This window comes from Nematolebias whitei, chromosome 12 (assembly GCF_014905685.2).
Source record: "Nematolebias whitei isolate Nwh7 chromosome 12, NemWhi1, whole genome shotgun sequence".
Taxonomy (NCBI): Eukaryota; Metazoa; Chordata; class Actinopteri; order Cyprinodontiformes; family Rivulidae; genus Nematolebias; species Nematolebias whitei.
In genome coordinates, this window is record NC_056509.1 from 8,904,203 (window position 1) to 8,922,937 (window position 18,735).

General features: G+C 44.2%; 1 protein-coding gene across 1 annotated transcript in view; it reads right to left on the minus strand.

Moving 5' to 3' along the window:
- emilin1a (elastin microfibril interfacer 1a) overlaps positions 1-18,735 on the minus strand; it is a 135,386-nt gene that overhangs the window by 15,660 nt on the left and 100,991 nt on the right. Inside the window, exons 7-11 of the mRNA XM_037685260.1 lie at positions 16,282-17,559; positions 14,786-15,200; positions 14,367-14,483; positions 14,252-14,269; positions 14,038-14,172 (exon numbers count right to left, since the gene is read on the minus strand). Coding sequence (XP_037541188.1) covers positions 14,038-14,172; positions 14,252-14,269; positions 14,367-14,483; positions 14,786-15,200; positions 16,282-17,559 — 1,963 coding nt within the window. The remainder of the gene's footprint in view (positions 1-14,037; positions 14,173-14,251; positions 14,270-14,366; positions 14,484-14,785; positions 15,201-16,281; positions 17,560-18,735) is intronic.

The window sequence follows — 18,735 nt, forward strand, 5'->3', positions numbered from 1 at the left end:
AAGTTCGGCGGTGCGGACAGTTCTGATATGTCCTAGTGCTGGCAGTTGCTGTGGGAGCCGGGAAGACCCTGACATGACCACAGAGCTCTTCCGAGTTTCATGGGATTATAACATTTTCCACTGAGGTGAGCTTGTGTCGGACAGAGCCTCGCCATTACTCCGGACGATTCACAGCATCCTACGGAGACGCTGAAAGGGTGCGTTAAACGGAATCTCGCCTGAGACATCTCCAGGTAAAAGAGTCGATTTCACCACCTAAGTGTACTGTAAGGAAGAAGCTGAAGAAAGCCCGGAGAGTGCCGTTCTGTCCAACACTCTCCCTCAAACACCATCCTTTACTCCCTTTAACTTCCTTCCCATCTTTAAACTCCTCTCTCAAGTAGATATTCTTCCAGATATTTAGAAATGTCTGTGTAAAGTGCTCATCCACCGCCGTGTGGATTAAGATCATAATTGTACAGTTTTCATAAATGTCTGTGGTGAAGCAACGGAAAAATCATGGCCGTATGATTTTTCCTGATTGATAGCTTTTGTTGTTATTTTCATAATTTGCCAAATTACTGTAAATGTTTGATGTTAAACTTTGATTCTGTAAATAAATGACCGCATTCATTTTGATGGGTCAAAGATAAATGACGTCTCACGTTTGCATTTCCTTAAATTCAATGCACGTTTTATTCAGTCCAGAAAAATGAGGAATCCGTGTTAATTGATGAATATATCTGAGCATCTGTTCATCTACACTACATCACGTAGAAAGGCTTTTGAAGCACCATCTCATTTTTCCTTAAACGTCAGGCCACGTAAGATCCATTGAGATCACACTTAGTCACGCCCTCTCATACACATGACAGGTTGAGCTCCCCTTCTGCGAAAGGATGAGTCTAGGCCCTATAAATCAATAAGGACATGGAACATCGGCCCTTCCAGTCCCTGATCCCACGTTGAATTGTGCCGGAGAGGCCAGCGCACTGTTACTGTACTTTTTCGTGCCTTCATTTTATATAATTGATGAAACTTAATTCATGTTTCCTTGATTTATTGATCGTGTGGGCTACTACTTCTGAGGGAGGGGTGAAATGGGAACCTCCGTAGCTGGAGGTGGAGCCTGGGGTCCGGAATAAGACCTGCAGGACACACACTGACCAGCAACACACTAGAAATTATTTATTTATTTTTATGTAATAAAACTGCTTGGAATGGAAAAATACCAAAGTTAAAAAAACAAAACAAGATTTGTACTGTAATGTGTAACATAATTTTATTCTTGTTAGTAAGTGGTCCAACCCAGTCGATCTGGAGTTCAGACCATGGGAATGCAATGCCTCTACTTTGCATTGGTGCTCTGTGGAGTGGTCTACATGGCTAAAACTGGCCACAGACCAGGCACCCTTTTATGTAGTCCTTGACATCCTTTTTCATTCCAGGCCAATAAGCAACTTGTTTTAATGCTTTCAGCGTGGCGTTATCTCCCTTGTGTCCTGCGGACGGGAGGTCATGCGCGTGAACTAACATCACCCCCCTGTGGTCATGGGAGACCACGAACATGGGTGAGGACGTCGGTCCATGAGCAAAAGTTAGGATGCCGTTGATTAGTTTAAGCTGTTTGCACAGCTGAAAGAGGACTTTAAGGTCTGGATTTGAATCCAGGTCGACTTCGGACGGAGTGTTATTGTCTGGGTCAGTCAAGTACAGTATCATCGAGTCTATCGCAGGATCCAACTTCTGAAGTTGGATGATGTTTGGGTCAGTCAGCACGGGTTGTACAGAGACTGTGTTGTCAGCCGGTTTGGCCGCAGCCTGTGCACGTGTGACTGCCATTATCTCGGCTGTAGGTTGTACTGACAGAGTTGCGAGCAGCCAGGAGGGGTCAAAGGACCACGGAGGGCCGTCCACGGCTCCATCCTTGGTTAGGAAGTCTGCAAGGTCATTATACCGCTTGTCATCGCCTAGGACTCTTGAATGTCCTGGAACCTTCTTCTAGTAGACCTGTAGGTCATGTGATGTCACCAAGTGATCACATGCCATGAAAAGCTCTTTGTGTTTGACCACTTTCTTGTTGCTTGTGAAAAAGCCGTTCTGTTTCCACAGAGCGAGATGACACAAGAAACTAAGTCGAGCGTAATTAGAGTCCGTGCAGATGACTAGAGTTTGGATGGAGCGTTCTACTGCCATCTGGAGAGCTATTAGGATTCCTGCTATCTCAGCATACTGAGAAGACAGAGAGCCTAAATTATAGCTAAAAGTGACCTCTTCTTGGTCTTGGAGGAGGATCCCTCCAACACCTGATTTGCAGGTTTGTTCGTGGTGGAATGAACAGCCATCCACGTACAGTGTTGTCATATCTTTGCAGATATTGCTATCAAAGTAGTGGTGATTCGGGTCCTCACTTACTGAGGGTTTTTCCGCAGCTGGCGGTTGGGTGGCTGGTACATCTTGTGTACATTCCTGGAAGAGTGCCAGGTCGGTGCCCAAATGTGACTTCTTGTTTTATCTGTAGTGGATGTCTAGGTCAAAACTTTGAAGTGCAATGAGCCACGTGGCTACCCGTGAGTTCGTCACCACACCATCTCCAAGTGATTTTGATGTACATCACGCACAAAATCTCCTTACGCCACCTCCACGTGATTTTGTTGTACCTTCTACACAAAATCTCCACTGGCATTTTGACAGTGAGATTTTAGCACCAGCAGTAGTCAGTTAATTCAGAACGTGGTCGATCTCAGCCAAGTGTAAGTCCAGTGTTGGCTGCCTCAAAAGGACATCGTCCACGTAGATCAGTGTCCCACGTTCGTGGGTGTCTGGACATGCTTTGTTCAAAAAGATGTTGAACTCAGCTGGTGAGTTAGCGTAGCCAAAGGGGCACCTGGTGAAGGTGTATTGTCGGCTACCAAAAGTGAAAGCTAGTTTGTGTCGGTCCTTGGCGTGCACAGGAATGGTCCAAAAACCAGAGGCGATGTCGAGGGTGGAAAAGTACTTACCATCGGTGACCTTGGGCAGTTCCTGTTGGATCTGAGTCATTAGCCTCCTGGATAAAGGGACTTGTTTGTTTAGCTTTCTGTAGTCTATGGAAAGTCTCCACTTACCATTTGTTTTCAAAACTGGCCATAAAGGTGCAGAGTAGGTGCTATTACAAAGTCTGATTATGCCTTTATCTAAAAGGTCATCAATGATTTCCTTGACAGGTTGATGTGCTGCCAGGTCAATCTTGTATTGTCTGACAAATGTAGGTGGTGAGTTGGGCAGAGTTGGGATGCTCACTGTGTGGAGCAAGGTCAACCCACAATCCATTGAGTCAGTCGAGAATGACTTCTCATATTTCAGGAGAACTTGGCGGAGTTTGTCCCTTTCTTCATCAGTCGTCAGGGCGTCAGCTTGGGCAACCACCTGTTCAATCTGTGAAGAGATTGCTAAGGGTTATTGATGTTTGGGGAGCTCCAGTGAGTCCCTTTCTGTGTCGTTAGACCTGTCTATAGGTAGGACACTATAGGTTTGAGGTCCTAAATCTGCATCATTGGTTGAGAAGAGAGCTATGGCTTGTGTTGGTTTCGTGAACCAAACTGGACCAGTCTCTTGACTCGATACCAGGTTGTCTGGGAGTCCTGCCAGAAATGGAATGCCAAGTTCAAAATCATGAAAATCTGTGGAGATCAACCATCCTAGCTTTGTGTTTTTTGGGATCAGTACCTCTTCTGTGCCTGTGTTGCACACAGCAACAGATGTGGTTCTGGAGTCGAGGCTCACTTGGCTTGCGGCTTCAATGGACAGTCCTACTTTGAAAAACGTAGGAGATGGTTGAAAGTACGCCTGTTTAAGGCTAATCGCTTGTCCCGCCACGATGTGGACTCGTACCATTAGGTTTGTCACCTGAGGTGTTACTGAGGTGTTTTGGTTGTTAGCAACCTGGCAGACCTCTGGAATGGTCTGTCCAGCCGTAAGGTTTGCTATGTCTAGCACAGGAGAATCCTTTGTGGCTGGTTTTAGTGACCACAGAACATTGTGGCTGGTGTTCACTCGGACACCTAATCTTACCAAGATGTCAGAGCCTATGTAGGTTGCATGTGGTAAGTCTGGGACCACGAGGAATGGGTGGACCAGTTCCCGTTGGTTCCAAATAAGTTTCAGGTTAATGACTCCTTTCGCAGTCATCACTCGTGAACTGTTGGGATACAATGGAAAGCGGAAAGCTTTCTCGATCAGAACTGGACCCAAATGTTTTTTAACCAATGTTACGTAGAAAGCTTGGTTAATAGCTGATTTATCTGTCCACAGCGACAGTACAGCATCTTCGGTGTGGGATCCTTGGATCTCTACACCTTTAACTACCAATGGTAGGTAGTATCCGGTGGGCTCTGACTGTCTCAGCTCGCACAGGAGGCTTTCTTGTTCGGTCAGAGTTGGGTCCACCGGTTGGGTCTCTTCTGTTTCACATGCTTTTAAAGGATTACTTACCGGGACTGTGTTCTCTGCTGAGAAGTCCTCAATGCCTTCTGTGGTGCCTGCTGTTGGGCAGTCTGTGATCGTCTCAGGAGGCATGAGTATTGGTAGAGGTTTGCTCACTCTGACCCTCATTGTCTGTTAACCATAATCTATAATCGCGTCAAAGCGATTTATAAAATCCTGGCCAATCAAAAATGGGAATGAGTCAACCGTAGACACATGTATGGGGTGGTATAGTGTCATCTCGCCAACCTGCATGTGAACCATGGCTATAGCTATTAGGGTTGTCCTCGTCTCTGCGAGGCCCTGCAGTTCTATAGCATGTTCTATGAGAGGTATTTCCCTGTGAACACCGTTAGCGGTGGTCCTGAGCTCCTCGAACAGTTTGGCTGACATAATAGTTATGTCGGCCCCACCGTCCAGTAGGGCTTCATGTGTGAGGACCCCTTCAAGTGTGATTGACAGGTAAGCTTTTTTAGCGACCCCCTTTCGGATAAGGTTACACAGGAACCTTTTAGGTTTTGGCCAACGTTTCTTCTTACGTTTACCTTTGCCTGTGTAATCCCGGTTTATCCGAACCGTTGGTGCAGTCACTGCTGCTCCTGAGAGTTCGGTTTTTGACGGGCCTCCGTCATTGATGTATGAGATCACCCGCTCTCTGTGTGTTGAGGGGCTCTCATTGTTTGTAACAACAAGGTCCTGGTGGCTGTCCGAGACAGCGGCAACGTTGTTGTTTGTCACCTTGATTTGTCTGAACCGTCAGCACAGCTGTTGCTGTTTCTGAGGTTACAGTTTGTGACGGGTCACCGTCGGCGACGTGTGAGTGAACCCCCCCTTTTTCTGGTGAGGGCCTGTCAGAGTTTACAACAACAACGTCATGGTGACTGTCTGTGACAGCAGTAACGGTGTTGTTTGTGTGTTCTGACTCATTAGCAATGATATTGCCAAACAACGCGTCAGGTTGTTTGTCCGTGGCAATATCTCTCACTATTTCCAAGAACCGACGCACACTCTCTGTCTCGTCCGAGCTCAAGAGGTCTGGGGCTCTTTTTCTGGACCCGCTGCTGTTTACTTTTTGTCTCAGGCTATCCAGGCTGACGTGGAGGGGGAGCAGGCCCCCTCCTCTGGGGTTCCTGGTGGGATCCCTGGCTGTATGGTTTACCTTGGGTGCCATACTTTTTACTCTTAGGACGTGCGCCCCCCTTCTGGTACATTCGTTCATCCTCTGGTTTCTTGTGAAACCATTTAGGATCTCATCTGAACCAGGGGGCACTCATCTGTTGTGGTTTGGCAGCTGGGAAATCTCGTTTCCTCTCGCCTTTCTCGGGAGGGAGAGCTGAAGCTCTCGTCCCTTCCAATTCTAATGACTGGGAAGGAATCCTCTCACCTGGGAACACCTCAATGGGTGTTTTGGCCTGTGAACGGGCCTCAAAGACATTCATAGCACAATTTTTATCTCACTGATGGTTTTTTCTTTTAAATTAGCCATCATCTGTACTGACATCCTTATGTCAGGGTGGAGATTTTTGCTGAAAACGAACTAAAACGCCTCCTCCTCCTCCATGCCTGTTTCGTTCCTGTAACCAAAAAGGGCCTGCAAAATTCTGGAATAATATGCCCTTGGGTGCTCATTCTTACCTTGCATGACCTTGTCGGCGGCTGGATAACCGCCAGGTCCCGCGCAAGGGGTATACTCTTTAATTAGAGCAGCATATAACAGGCTGTAATCCTTTCTTGTGGTATCTGGTTGATGCTCTATAAAGGAAAACACCGTCCTGGCTGAAGTGAGCCTGATCAAACCTATTTTATCCTCAACTGTAGCGTTCCGATAGCTTCCCAGTTGGAAGTCAAGGTCTTGCAGATAGGCCTTAGTGTTGGTCGAACCCAACGGCCCTTGCTCGAAGCGTTGGACATATTTTGCTATTTTTTGCAATACCGCTATTGAGAGCGGAGGATGAGGGCTTAGTGGGGGCGGAACAAAAGAATCACGTGGAGGTGGTTCACCAGAATCTCGTGGAGGTGGCATAAGGAGATTTTGTGTAGGAGGTACAACAAAATCACGTGGAGGTGGCGTAAGGAGATTTTGTGCAGGAGGCACAACAAAATCACTTGGAGGTGGTGATGGTTGACCTGGACTCTGACCCAGTTTGTCTTCCGAGTTCCAGACATCTTTTCCCCTCGTCAGAGATTTTATTTGTGTCTGCGGCAAATTTTGCCTCACAGGCTGTTAACCGTTCACGTGATGTATGACACTCACTTTGTAAACGCACGCCTTGTTGGACTAATGCCGCTTTTTCCCAATTTGCACTCGTCCAGAGATTTTGATTGTAGCTGCAACTGTTTGCGCATAATATCATTGTCTGAACTCAGTGCTTGGCACCTTACCCCTCATTCACGTAGCTTTTCCTCATATGAATCTGCTTGTAACAACAGCTGAGCTTGTGAGAGCTCTTTCTCACGTTACAATTCTTCCTCCCAGGTCTCCTTTTCAAATTGAAACTGTGCCATGAGTTATAGATACTCCTCACCTGTTGTTGCGCGGTCTTCTGTCACACGCATCAAATTTCTCTCAAGGGCTTCTCTCCTGCTGGCCTCCAGGTAATATTCAGCTTTTAGCAAGAGTGCTATTTTAGCTAGTTGCTCGTAGCCCGACTTCTTTATGGCTGCAGAAGTGACACTGCCTTCCACCTCCTTAAGCTCATCGTGTAAATCTGTTGAGCTCATGCATTCTACCAGGTCACCATATGGAGATAAGGAATTTGTGAGCAGCGTCAAAGCTCTCTCAAGCCAGTCCTTCTTAACACCACTTGGAGCAGGATTAGCATTATCAGCTTTTGTTGAATCTGCCATGGTTGTATTTACTGTTCAGCAAAACGTATCCGGTTAAACCGTCGCAATCCTAAAGTTTTTCAACAGGTAAATGTTTGTATTTAAGTGAGCAGCGAGTTTCACACACTAATCAGCTCTGCGGTTCCATCAACTGTACTGTTATAAGCCAACTTTTCAATAATTGGGAACCTGTTTTAGGTTTTACCCCATTCATGAATATTATAAGTAAATGCCTCCTGTGGCAGTGTTACTTAATATGAGCTTAATTCTAACAGATACAATGAACCAGGCTATTCCAGTGTTTATTTACTCAAAAGCACTTAAAATTAATAAACATGCAATTTTCACTAAAAGTCTGACAGCAACTTTGCAATTTTAAACACCCTTTAAGCAGTTTAATTTACCAGAATTTGCTATTTAAAACAGTAACTCATAAACCAAGCGTGATTAACATTTCATTTACCCACTTGCTTTTAAAAGAAATGACTCAAAAGCGAGGTTTCACTAAAAGTCTCACAGTAATTTGCAGCGTGCAGTTCTGAAAAAATGTTATACTCTGTTTTCTACAGCAGGTGGCGGTGCGAGCTTATTTTTTACCACAGGGTGACTGTAGCTACACATCTTCGACGGTAGAAGTCACTGACGACTTCCTGTGAACCGTCCTGTTGACATCCGGTCGTTAGCCGTTAGCTTCGATTAGCAACGGACGAACACGGTCCAAATCAGTATTTATAGACGGATTTAAAGCTTGAACGTGGTGTCGCTTCAAAAACACGCGCTTTAGGCATAAACTTCTCAGGTTAGGACCGATTTGAGGGCTCTAATTCAGCTTTATTAACCACTAAAGAAGACTCCGTTTAAAAACGAGCTTCATTTCCGGGGTCACGTGACATTATAGATACGTGGACATCGGGGTGGGCTTTATGCACTGACGCCAGCGTGAGTGGACGTACATGGCGTTACGTCACCGGCTTCTCAGCAAATCAGAACGTTTCACACAGCGGTCCTCGACCAATCACAGCTCGTGTGTACCTGTGTAAGCTAGCTGTTAGTTTCAACAGTCCGGCGATAATTTCACCCATTAACGCTTTGAAAATGTAGAAATTAACTGTGGAAAGTAGCGAATCAGCATAGAAGCAGCTTTTTGAGTCGGCACTCAGTTTCACAGACAGCGTCTCACCATTTAAAACACGACTCGTTCGAGTCCAATTATCAGAACCGGGTCGGAACCCTAGAACCACCGGTTATGAAAGAGTTTCAACAGAATGATGCATCTTTACTCTCTGCTTACAGCTTAATCACACACACACACAGAATAACAATTTCCAGCTTCAAATGAACATCAACACAATACTGTATCGTTCTGAACACCACAGCCATGAAATATGTCTTACCAAGGTCAAAACTTGGACTTTTTATGTGCCAACATGAAGCGTTTTCCACAATCACAATATCAGGTCACACATAACTTATCTCTTCAGAAACTGTACGGGCCACCAAAATGTAGTATGTCAGGACAGCTTTGCTGTGGACACCCTACTTAATTAATTATTCTTAAGGCTAGTTCAAGCACAAATAATATTAATTGTTTAATTAACAACAGATTCTTTCTTTTTCGAGTTAAATTTCTGCCATGTGACCAAGATAACTTGAGAGTGGAGTGTATAATCAGTGACATGAGATGTAATTTATCTTTGACCCATCAGAATAAATGCAGTCATTCATTTAACAGAATCAAAATTTAACATCAAAACATGTACACTTGATTTGCTGATCTGGTTCCGATTAATAAACTTAGCAAGTTCAAATAACAAGACAACAGAGGATTACTGATGGAGAATAATTCATCTTTGAAGGCGCCTAGCTTGATTTACTTGCAAAGAGGTTTACAGAGAAGATAGATTTAGATTTAAAGAAGAGATTTAGATGGAGGAAGGAAAATGTGTTGACACATAATGGCACCCTTCTTTCGACCCCAGCTCAGCCCTCGGTACACTCAGGGTGTGACGACTCTTTACCTTTGCAGAAGATAAATCAGCTCCGGTACAGAGGTCCATTTCATGCTCCCTTTTCAGCGTCTCCGGTCAGAGTGGCTGGTAATCGTCTGAAGTAGTGACGGTACTCCGTTCAACAGAATAAGCTTCCTTAGAAGTTGAGAGCATTTAATGCTCGGGGTGAGTTCACAGCGATGCATGCTGTGACTCCACTGAAATGGAGGGACCCTTGGCACATGGTCCAATTCATCAGATTTTTAGTTCAGCTGTAAGACTCCAGCAAGACTGCAGTCCCAGCCAGAACTCCAAACAGACTTTCAGTAAGAACTGAAAGTTCCTGTACGACTCGCCGTAAGACTGAGTTTTCCAGTAAGACTGAGTCTCATCCTAGACTGAAAGTTCCAGGAAGACTCGTAAGACTTAAAGTTCCAGGAAGTGTTGACTTTTAAAGGGTATCCACTTCCTGTTATTTGCTACTTCCTGATTGGTTAACACAACCAGCAGGGGTGGAGTTTTTGTGATGTCAGAGGGTTATTAGAAGTCAACAGACAGCAGAAATGTTTTTAAGAACGGTTAGTACAGACAGGAAAATATTTTGAAGAAGTGAGACTCGCAGGGGGCAGCACGGTGGCACAACAGGTAGATCTGCTGCCTCTCAGCGAGCAGGTCCCTGGTTCAAACCCCGGTCCAGGGGCCCTCTGGGTGGAGTTTGCATGTTCTCTCCGTGCATGCGTGGGTTTTCTCCGGGTACTCCGGTTTCCTCCCACAGACCAAAAACATGCATGTTAGGCTGATTGGTAACTCTAAATTGTCCCTAGGTGTGAGTGAGGGAGTGAATGATTGTTTGTCTCGTTTGTCTCTATGTGGCCCTGTGATGGACTTGCGACCTGTCCAGGGTGTACCCCGCCCCTCGCACAGTGATTGCTGGACATGGGCACAAGCGACCCCCGTGACCCAAAATGGAATAAACAGGTAAAGATAATGGATGGATGGATGGATGAGACTCGCAGGTGCCAGCCAGTTCCTTATTTACTGTCAGAGTTTTAAAACAAGGCACTTCGTTCTCATAACTTGTTCTGACTTTTGACCAACATCAAATCCACTCCTCATTCAGACAGAAGAGTAAATCACAATTACTTTGTAAATAGACATTTAACTTGTATGATCTAAGTCTAATGAGGTTTAAAAATCATTAATACTGTTTCACAGTTGATTTAAATGAGTGGTTTACTTCAACATTAGAAATGGTATGAACTAAACACACTTTTGATTATCAAGATATTGTAAAATAGTAATGATAATATAAAAAAAAGAAGAGTGTTCTTTCAATTGATTGAAGGTCTTCAGAGACAGATTGATGTCGGAGGTCTAGTTCACTACAAGTGTATATCTTAGATCCTTTAGTCAGCAGCTCATAACACCACATACATTCCTATAAATATTTGGGTATCTTGGTCAACTCGCATCTCTCTTTTAAGCTCCACGTGGAAAACCTAGTAAAGAAACTGAAAGTTAAACTGGGTTTCTTTTTCAGAAACAGATCCTGTCTAACTTTGAAAGCTAGGAAACGCCTTGTATCTGTGACTTTCCTTCCCTCCATTGATTACGGTGACATTATTTACATGAACGCTCCTACAAGCACCCTGCAGATGTTGGATGCTGTCTATCATGGTGCACTAAGATTCATAACTGGCTGTGATTATCATACCCACCACTGCACCCTGTATTCACTGGTTAACTGGACATCATTAACTTCACACAGACTCTCCCACTAGTACATTTTCATCTTTAAATCACTTCTTGGTCTGCTGCCTTCATACATCTCCTCCTACATGTCTCTGCGTGAGTGCAGCTACAGCGTGCACTCTCAGGGCAATATTACTTGCAGTGTTCCCTCAGTGCTGACTGAACTTGGCAAAAGGGTCTTCTCCTACTCCGCTCGTTTCTTGGAATATCTTACAAAAAGACCTGAAACTCTCGACAGTGACCTCTCTCGCTTTAAGAATCTGTTGGACTCCTGGTAAGGACCAATGCAGACATGTTCCTGTTTTTAGTTTTCTACATTCACCTTAGAATCTAGCTGTTTTGCTATTTTTTGCCATCTTCTTTTAATTTGTATAAAAAAATCTGTATGCCTCTTTTATGATTGTCTTTTGTTGTCGCTGTTGTCCATTGTTGTCATCATTCTTTGATGAAATCAGGTCTCTCTTGTAAATGAGTCCTCGAGACTCTATGGGATTAACCTATCTAAATAAAGGTTGAATGAATGGATCATAACATCGCTACTTCCTCGACAACCTATACAAACTACTGGTGGTAGAATGTGGCTGAATTGCAGCAAATTTGTAAAACTTTTAGTGCGAAGGCAATAACGATCCTGCACTGCCCTTTGTACTCACCAATACATTTGTTTCTGATGTTACCCACATTCTCCAGATAATCCTGCATCTGGACCACCCTCTACATGCCCACCCCGAATGCATCAGGCTGTGTGTGTGCAATATTGAGTCTTGGTTGGCTACTATAAAAGAAAAGGGATTATTTTCTATTTTGAATTAGTTTGAGTTCTTATTTTCCGTACGGTTATTGTCAAAAAATAGCTGACAAAACCTGATATAAATGTGTTTGTCATGATGACAATGATGTTTGGATGTGGTGTATCATGGAGCTAAGCGTTCACCATCTGTAATTTACTCCAGAATGTTATATTTGTAACATTTCTTTACAGACAACATTGTTTTATGGATGATCATGTTTTGTAATTTGTAACTACAGTACAGAAAGCGGACATAATGTTAAAATTCCTAAAAATATTCAAAATATCATATTTGCATTTGTTGAAACAAATTTCATGTAACAAATAAATAAAACCACCCCTGATTATTGCTGTACAACTGGCTGAAGTGAATCTAAGGGTCAACAATATAATCAGCCTCGTTCACAAAACTAATATTGGCTGGTGTTTTGGTCCTGATCCAGATCTGGATTTAGACAATCCCTGTTTCAGAGCTTGGCTGCAGCCTGACTCAGTCCAAGATTTCTGTGTCCCAGATCACGTACAGAGGGAGCTGAAGAGGATCAGGGATGCAGGAAACAGCAGGAAAAGCCTGGTTGGTGAAGTTTTCCCAGTTTGTTGCGGTCCAGCCACGTTCTAACTGGTGTGCAGGTCATGGAGGGTGTAGCAGGATCATCACCTGGTGTGAACGGAGCCAGAGGTTGGAGTGTTATGGATCTGGTCTCCTGATGTGTTGTTGATCTCCCTCAGGTGAACCCCATCAAACCTGATTATAAAAACTTTAAGGAGACGGGTCAGGAACTTCAAGCTCGGTCTCCTCTCTTCACAGCTCCTGTTGCTGCTCGTTGGAGAGTTTTTCCATTTTATAATAAAACTTTCTTTGTCGTCTCAGGTTTTGAAACACCGGTTAGTCATGTTTTTAGTTTTTGATTTTGTACAGGTCGGTTGGTTTAGAGTTCAGGTTACAGGAAGGACACCAGAACCTACCACACCTTTGTGGGGCTGCTCAGACTGTTTTCCCTCCATTTTATTATTAGCTTATTAATTTTGATAGATAAACAAGTCAAGTATTTGTTTTTTAATAAAAAATTTCCAATCAGTTTCAACCATGACTGTTGTTTGCATTGGTCCTCTAAAGCTAACGATAAATTTATACATCATGGGAATACTCGAGGTTTGAACTATTTATAATGCATTTTATTTAAATACATGAATATTCTTTTACATTTGTTGGGGTAATTTTAAAAACTATTACCCAAGTATTGGAGTACTTCACTTTAAATGGTAAATGGACTGTACTTATATAGCAACTTTCTATCTTATTTCAAGATACTCAAAGCTCTTTACACTACAATCTCTGCCTCATTTGCCCATTCATACAGCACTCTACTAGATCTCTACAAAGCCAATTGAACAAATCATTCTAAAAAGAGACTAATCAGCACTTTAGTACTCGGGAACTTCTCAGCTACATTATTATTTGAGATTCAGTTTTCTTCTGCATGTTTATCAGCTCATAACTCGTGTTGTAATTTTTGTTCTATTTCAACATTTCATGTTTCAAAACGTTGGGCTCGTTCAGGACGTTCCTGCAGGGACTTTTGGTGTTTGTGAAGTTTTTACTTATTCCAATATTTAGCTTTTTCAGCCATATTTTTATCATTGAAAATGAATGGATCTCTCAGACTCTGTGCTGTTTGAATATTTTACTGCTCATTTCAGCTTTTTTCAGTTTCTTTGTGCTGCCGCATGCAGCCGCCGTGCTGCTTGGTTCACCTTTTTTCAGCAATTTTTCTGCTCCTAAAATCAGCTGTTCTCTGTTTTTTCAGCAACTTTGTTTTAAGTATTTTTCAGCCAATTTGAGCTTTTTTCCTGCTGTTCTCGCTCATTTCCTCCTTTTGTACTTTTTTCTAATAATTAAGAAATAAACACTTTACATGTCAAGGGACTTTTTCTGTTCCCTTCAGCCTTCCTGTGCCTATTTCAGCTTATTCTGCTCTTTTCTACACATTTCTGCTGTTTTTCTTCTGCTTTCCCCTTTTATCTTTGGGTTTTCAGCAAATGCCCGATGCACAAATTCAACTTGAAATAGCAGTTTTCAGCCTGGTGTTAACTTCTTTCAGCAATAAACCTGAATTTACACAGGAAGTGACATTTGTCTAGGGTTAACTGAAGTTGCTCATTTTGGAGTTAGAGAAAACCTTGAAATTGGAATAAAAACACAGTATTTTACAGGAGGCAGACTGACTTGAAACACACCTGTGTTTGGATCGTAGACATTATTTTCATTCACAAAGATTTTGTTGAACTTGATGGTTTCAGGCTTCTTCATCGGACGCGTCAGAGCAGCAGAGAAAGAAAGACGGGGTACGTGGGCGTCAGAGCCTGGGAGGCCTGATAACAAACAGAGTTAGTGGGATTTAAAAATCAAAGAGCATGGAGGGCTTTGATCTCGTGTTTAGTAACAACACACCTTGTTCACCTCGGAAACCTGAAAGTGAGATGAAAGACAAAAAGATCAAAGGCAACACGTGAAAAACACAAACAGTATGTGAAGCAGTAAACAACATCAGGTTGTTTTTGTTTACCTGGGGGCCCCACTGGTCCCTGCTTGCCTTCTCTGCCTGGAGGTCCCATCCTCCCTTGCAGCCCGACAGGACCCTTGGGTCCAGGCTCGCCTTTCTCTCCTCGAAGCCCTGGTGGACCTGAAGAAGTGGAGAGTTTAAAAATAGCCCACATGAACCCTGTTTAGAGATGTGTCTTAGAAAAAGTCTAAAAACAAGAACATTAGGCCGAGGAAGTCGAGACCTTTAACCTGTTCGTCTCAGGACATGCCTTCCACACAGATGTTACTACAAGCTCTCCTTCAGACTGACAGAACACTTTATGGCCTCTCAGGTGGGCTCTTTCTTACATGACTGGATTCTTTCCTGGCCTCATGCCTTCCAACAAATGTGTTTTCTTGACAAAAGGTTAAATCCCATGGACCCCATCCTCTCTCACTCACCAGTAACGTTCGAATTCCTGAAAATATGGAACTGCCTTCCCAAGTCCAGCACTGAGGAGTTCAGCTGATGTATTCTGGAGTGGACGTTCTCCAGCTGGACCGTCTGGATGTCGTCAATGAGACCTCGGTGAGACGTCATCGTGGTATTGAGTTCATTGACGCAGCTCCACAGGCCGGACACATGTCTGTTCAGGCCCTCTTTGAGCCTCCCCAGGCTGTCGGAAAATGAGTCCAGGCGGACACAGACCCCCTCCAGCTTGGAGAGTCTCTGGTCCAGGCCGTCGCTGGACCGCCAGCACTCCTGCACCTCTGTCACATAGTTATTCCTGATGATGTGAACCTCTTTGTCCAGATTTCCAAACCGAGCCTTCGTGTCGTCGACATGCTCTGCCAGCTCATTCTGCAGGTCGCTCACCTTGGAGACACCAGAGAAACGTGTTGATTTGTTTATATTCAGTAGTTTTTATGTCAAATATAAATGTTCTTTCCCCTCCAGAATTTCACACACAAACATGTACCTGTATCATCTCTGAGTTATATCTGTAGAATTTAATCTCAGCTGTTTATACCAATATCAAAATATTTTCATAGCTACAATAAGTTGATGTGAAGACGCTAACAGATTGTTGTTTTTACTGAGTAAAAAAGATTCATGTTTAAGATGAACAAAGAGAACATCATTTCCTTTGTTCTGGCCAATTTCGAGTCTGATCTAAGCCGAACCTCTGCCACGTTTCAGACGAGACGAGGTGGAGATGAAGGAACTTCGGCTCTTTAAGTAAACTTACAGATTCTCATGTAAACTATTAGTTTGTATTGATTCAAGGCATAGTCTCCTCAAATTATCGAGGTGGTCGAAGAATAATCTATGGTGACCAAGGCCCTTTGGTCCCCCCTGGCTCCACCATTCCTCCTGGTGGGGGATAAAATGTCTCCCTTTACTCGCCAGGATGCATCACTCTGCTCTACCTCTGTTCTTCTCCACAGTGTAACTCCTCCCCACTTGAATATCTTGAACCAAAAATATTTACAGTAGGTTTTCTTACATTCCCCTTTCAATCCCAGTCCAGAAAAGCGCTCGTTCAAAACTACAAACATTCATTCTTCAGATCCCTCTTTGACGGGGGACATTGGCGTCCCTTTACCAAGACCCTCCAAAATAAATCAGCTAAAACCGATTTTTAAAGTTGTAGCTGTGAAGGGACCTAAGAGATGTTAAGTCTCAACAACTTATGTCAGGGCTATTCAACTAAACTGCTCAGGGACCGGACATCCAGTGATTAAACTCATTATGTAAATAAACCAAGAATTACTTTTTAAATGTGTTTATTTTATTGCATTGAATCATAAATGTGACAAACAGAACCCAAAACCCAAACCCAGGCACCCCCCCCCCCCCCAAATAAAAAAAAAAGAAGTCACCCGCGGGCCACCAGTTGAATAACCCTGATTTAGTGTGATCAGTTTTGAAGCAGATTGCGACACCATCAGCTTACCACAGAGACGGTGTTGTCCTTGCTGTTGGTCAGATCTGTTAGTGTGTTGCCATGTGTCTGTAAGGTACTTCCCAGGTTCTTCAACGTATTATTAATTGAGTTAAAGTTGACCATAACCTCTGACAGCTCTCCTTGGATGGACTTCAGATCACCTCCTAACATTCCACTGTGGAAGGTATGACCATCCAAACGCTTCTTCAGATCATCGATGTTGATCTTGCACTGCCCTGTACACTCCTCCATGTCTTCTCGAAGTCGTCCCACTTCCTCCTGAAGGTTGGAGCAAACCTGTGAGCAGTAGGATTCGCCTGACTCGACCTTCCTCCGCAGATCTGTCAGGTCTGTCTGGCACCTGTGGAGATTGTTCTTGGTGAAGTTGGAAAGCGAGTGTAAGTTCTGCTCTATCCTGCGGCAAACAGAGCAGTCCTCAACGGCCCGGCCCAACGTTTCCACCTCTGTGACGATCCGGGTAAAGCGCTCACCATTCTCCCCTGTCAAAGCTATGATCTTTTTGACATTTTTGTTTAAATTGAGCACCCTATCAATCAGTGAGTCTCCTGTCTCAGACAGATTTCTCAAAGTGCTGTTAAATCTCTTGATCTCCTCCTGGTTGGACACAACCCTCCATTGCAAGGTTTTCACAGTCTCATCAGCTGTCCGCTCATTTCCGTTGCGTCCACATGTCTCGTTGCACATGTTAGTGGTCAACGTTAGCCTTCTGTCAAGGAAGGATGTGATGTTCTCCAGGTGGCCTAAACGTATGATATGGTCTGTCACGGTGTCTCCAAGAACGGCCACTTCCAACTCTATTTTTCCAATCTTGAAGGTGTGGTCATCCAGCTGACTGAGAACGATGTTACGCAGCTGGGTGAAGTCCCTCTGGATGGAGTCCTTCGCATTGTTTCCAGTGTTGGTACATTTCTGTTCCGTCTTCCTCACCGTGTTATTCAACCGCTTCTCTATTTCCCTCAGCTTGCTATTGAACCGGTCTTCAGTAACCCGTCCCTTTCCTCCCCCTGTCCCCACAAGCTCCTTGTCCAGCCGCCCTTTTATGGTGTCACACTTGTCTGATGTGGACGTGAGTTGAACGTCTACATCAGTGAGCCTCTTCTCCAGCTCGGTGACCGTGTTGCAGCAGGCTTGGGACCGTTCGATTTCACTGCGGGTATTTTCCAAGTTGTGGGTGAAGTGCTGGTTCATGGAGCCAATCAGCTTCTCCAGGGCACTGAGTCGGTCCCTGTCCTTTGCTTGCTGCCGTCTTAGGTCCTCTGCACCAACCTGGAAGGAAAGACCACAATGAGATCCAGACCAAGGGGTGAAGGTTTTAAACCAAGTTGTGTCCTAACCATCAGAGTTTCTACAGACGTGGAGATCTATGATACAACACCCCCCCACCCCCCAAGACATCCAACATTGAAAGTCTTCAACATAAAATAACATGTTTACATGAATCTACTGTAGCTTCCATAACAGGTGTGTGTGTGTGTGTGTGTGTGTGTGTGTGTGTGTGTAAGATGAGGTGTGTATGTGCACAAAAAAGGAGGGGAGCTAAAAAGAGGGATTATTGTATATCTGGTAACACTGATGCAGGTTTCAAAGAGACCTGCAGTTGCAGCATGAGAAACAGAGCAGTTACATCCAAAGTGGTGACTACAGGAACCTTCGTTTGGACCGAGGCTGAGGCTGAACTGCTCCTGCAGGGTGAGACTGGTGAGCAGCACCATCAGAACTGCTGCTCACTGTTGGTGGGGTTAGGGTTCTGCACCTCATGCTAGTGCAGAAAAACTGTTAACTGCAGCTGCAGAAGAGAACACAGCGATTTCACACCGCTGTGGGGGTGGGGGTTCCCAAAAACCTCCACCGTGAGACCTGGACTCAGAAACCTTCGGTCGAGGAAACGAGCACCGTTGTTGAGTACACAAATGGCCGAACGCTGCAGGAAAGCTCCAGTTTCACTCAAAACCTGTGTCGTGCTTACAGTTCCTAATAATAACTGAATATTGACCAAAGAATTCAAGAATAACTTTAGCGTGAAATGCCCAACCCATTTCCAGTAGAACCAAGTAGCTTTATTGAATACATTTCTAAACATTTATGCAGCTTTGGCTCTACGACCACAACAAACGATTCATAGGGAAGATGGAACATTCAGAGGAAGATAGCAACCAGGCAGACATTCAGGATCTGAACCAATCAGAGGCAGCAAAGGTCTTCTGTTGGAGGGGAGCAGTAAGACATTTCTGTCATCCATTCTGCTCACTTCCCCTCATCCACAACTGAAAAGTCAATGGTTACAGAAATACCAGCAGCAAGCCAAATGAATGATGCCCAGATTAAACCCAGTATAGTTGAGCCCCTCCAGGCCAGAATACCCTTTGATATACCCAAACAGTCATGATCTGGCCTGGGGAGTATGAATGGGTGTAGACCATGGTATAGCAGGGGTATAGTCTA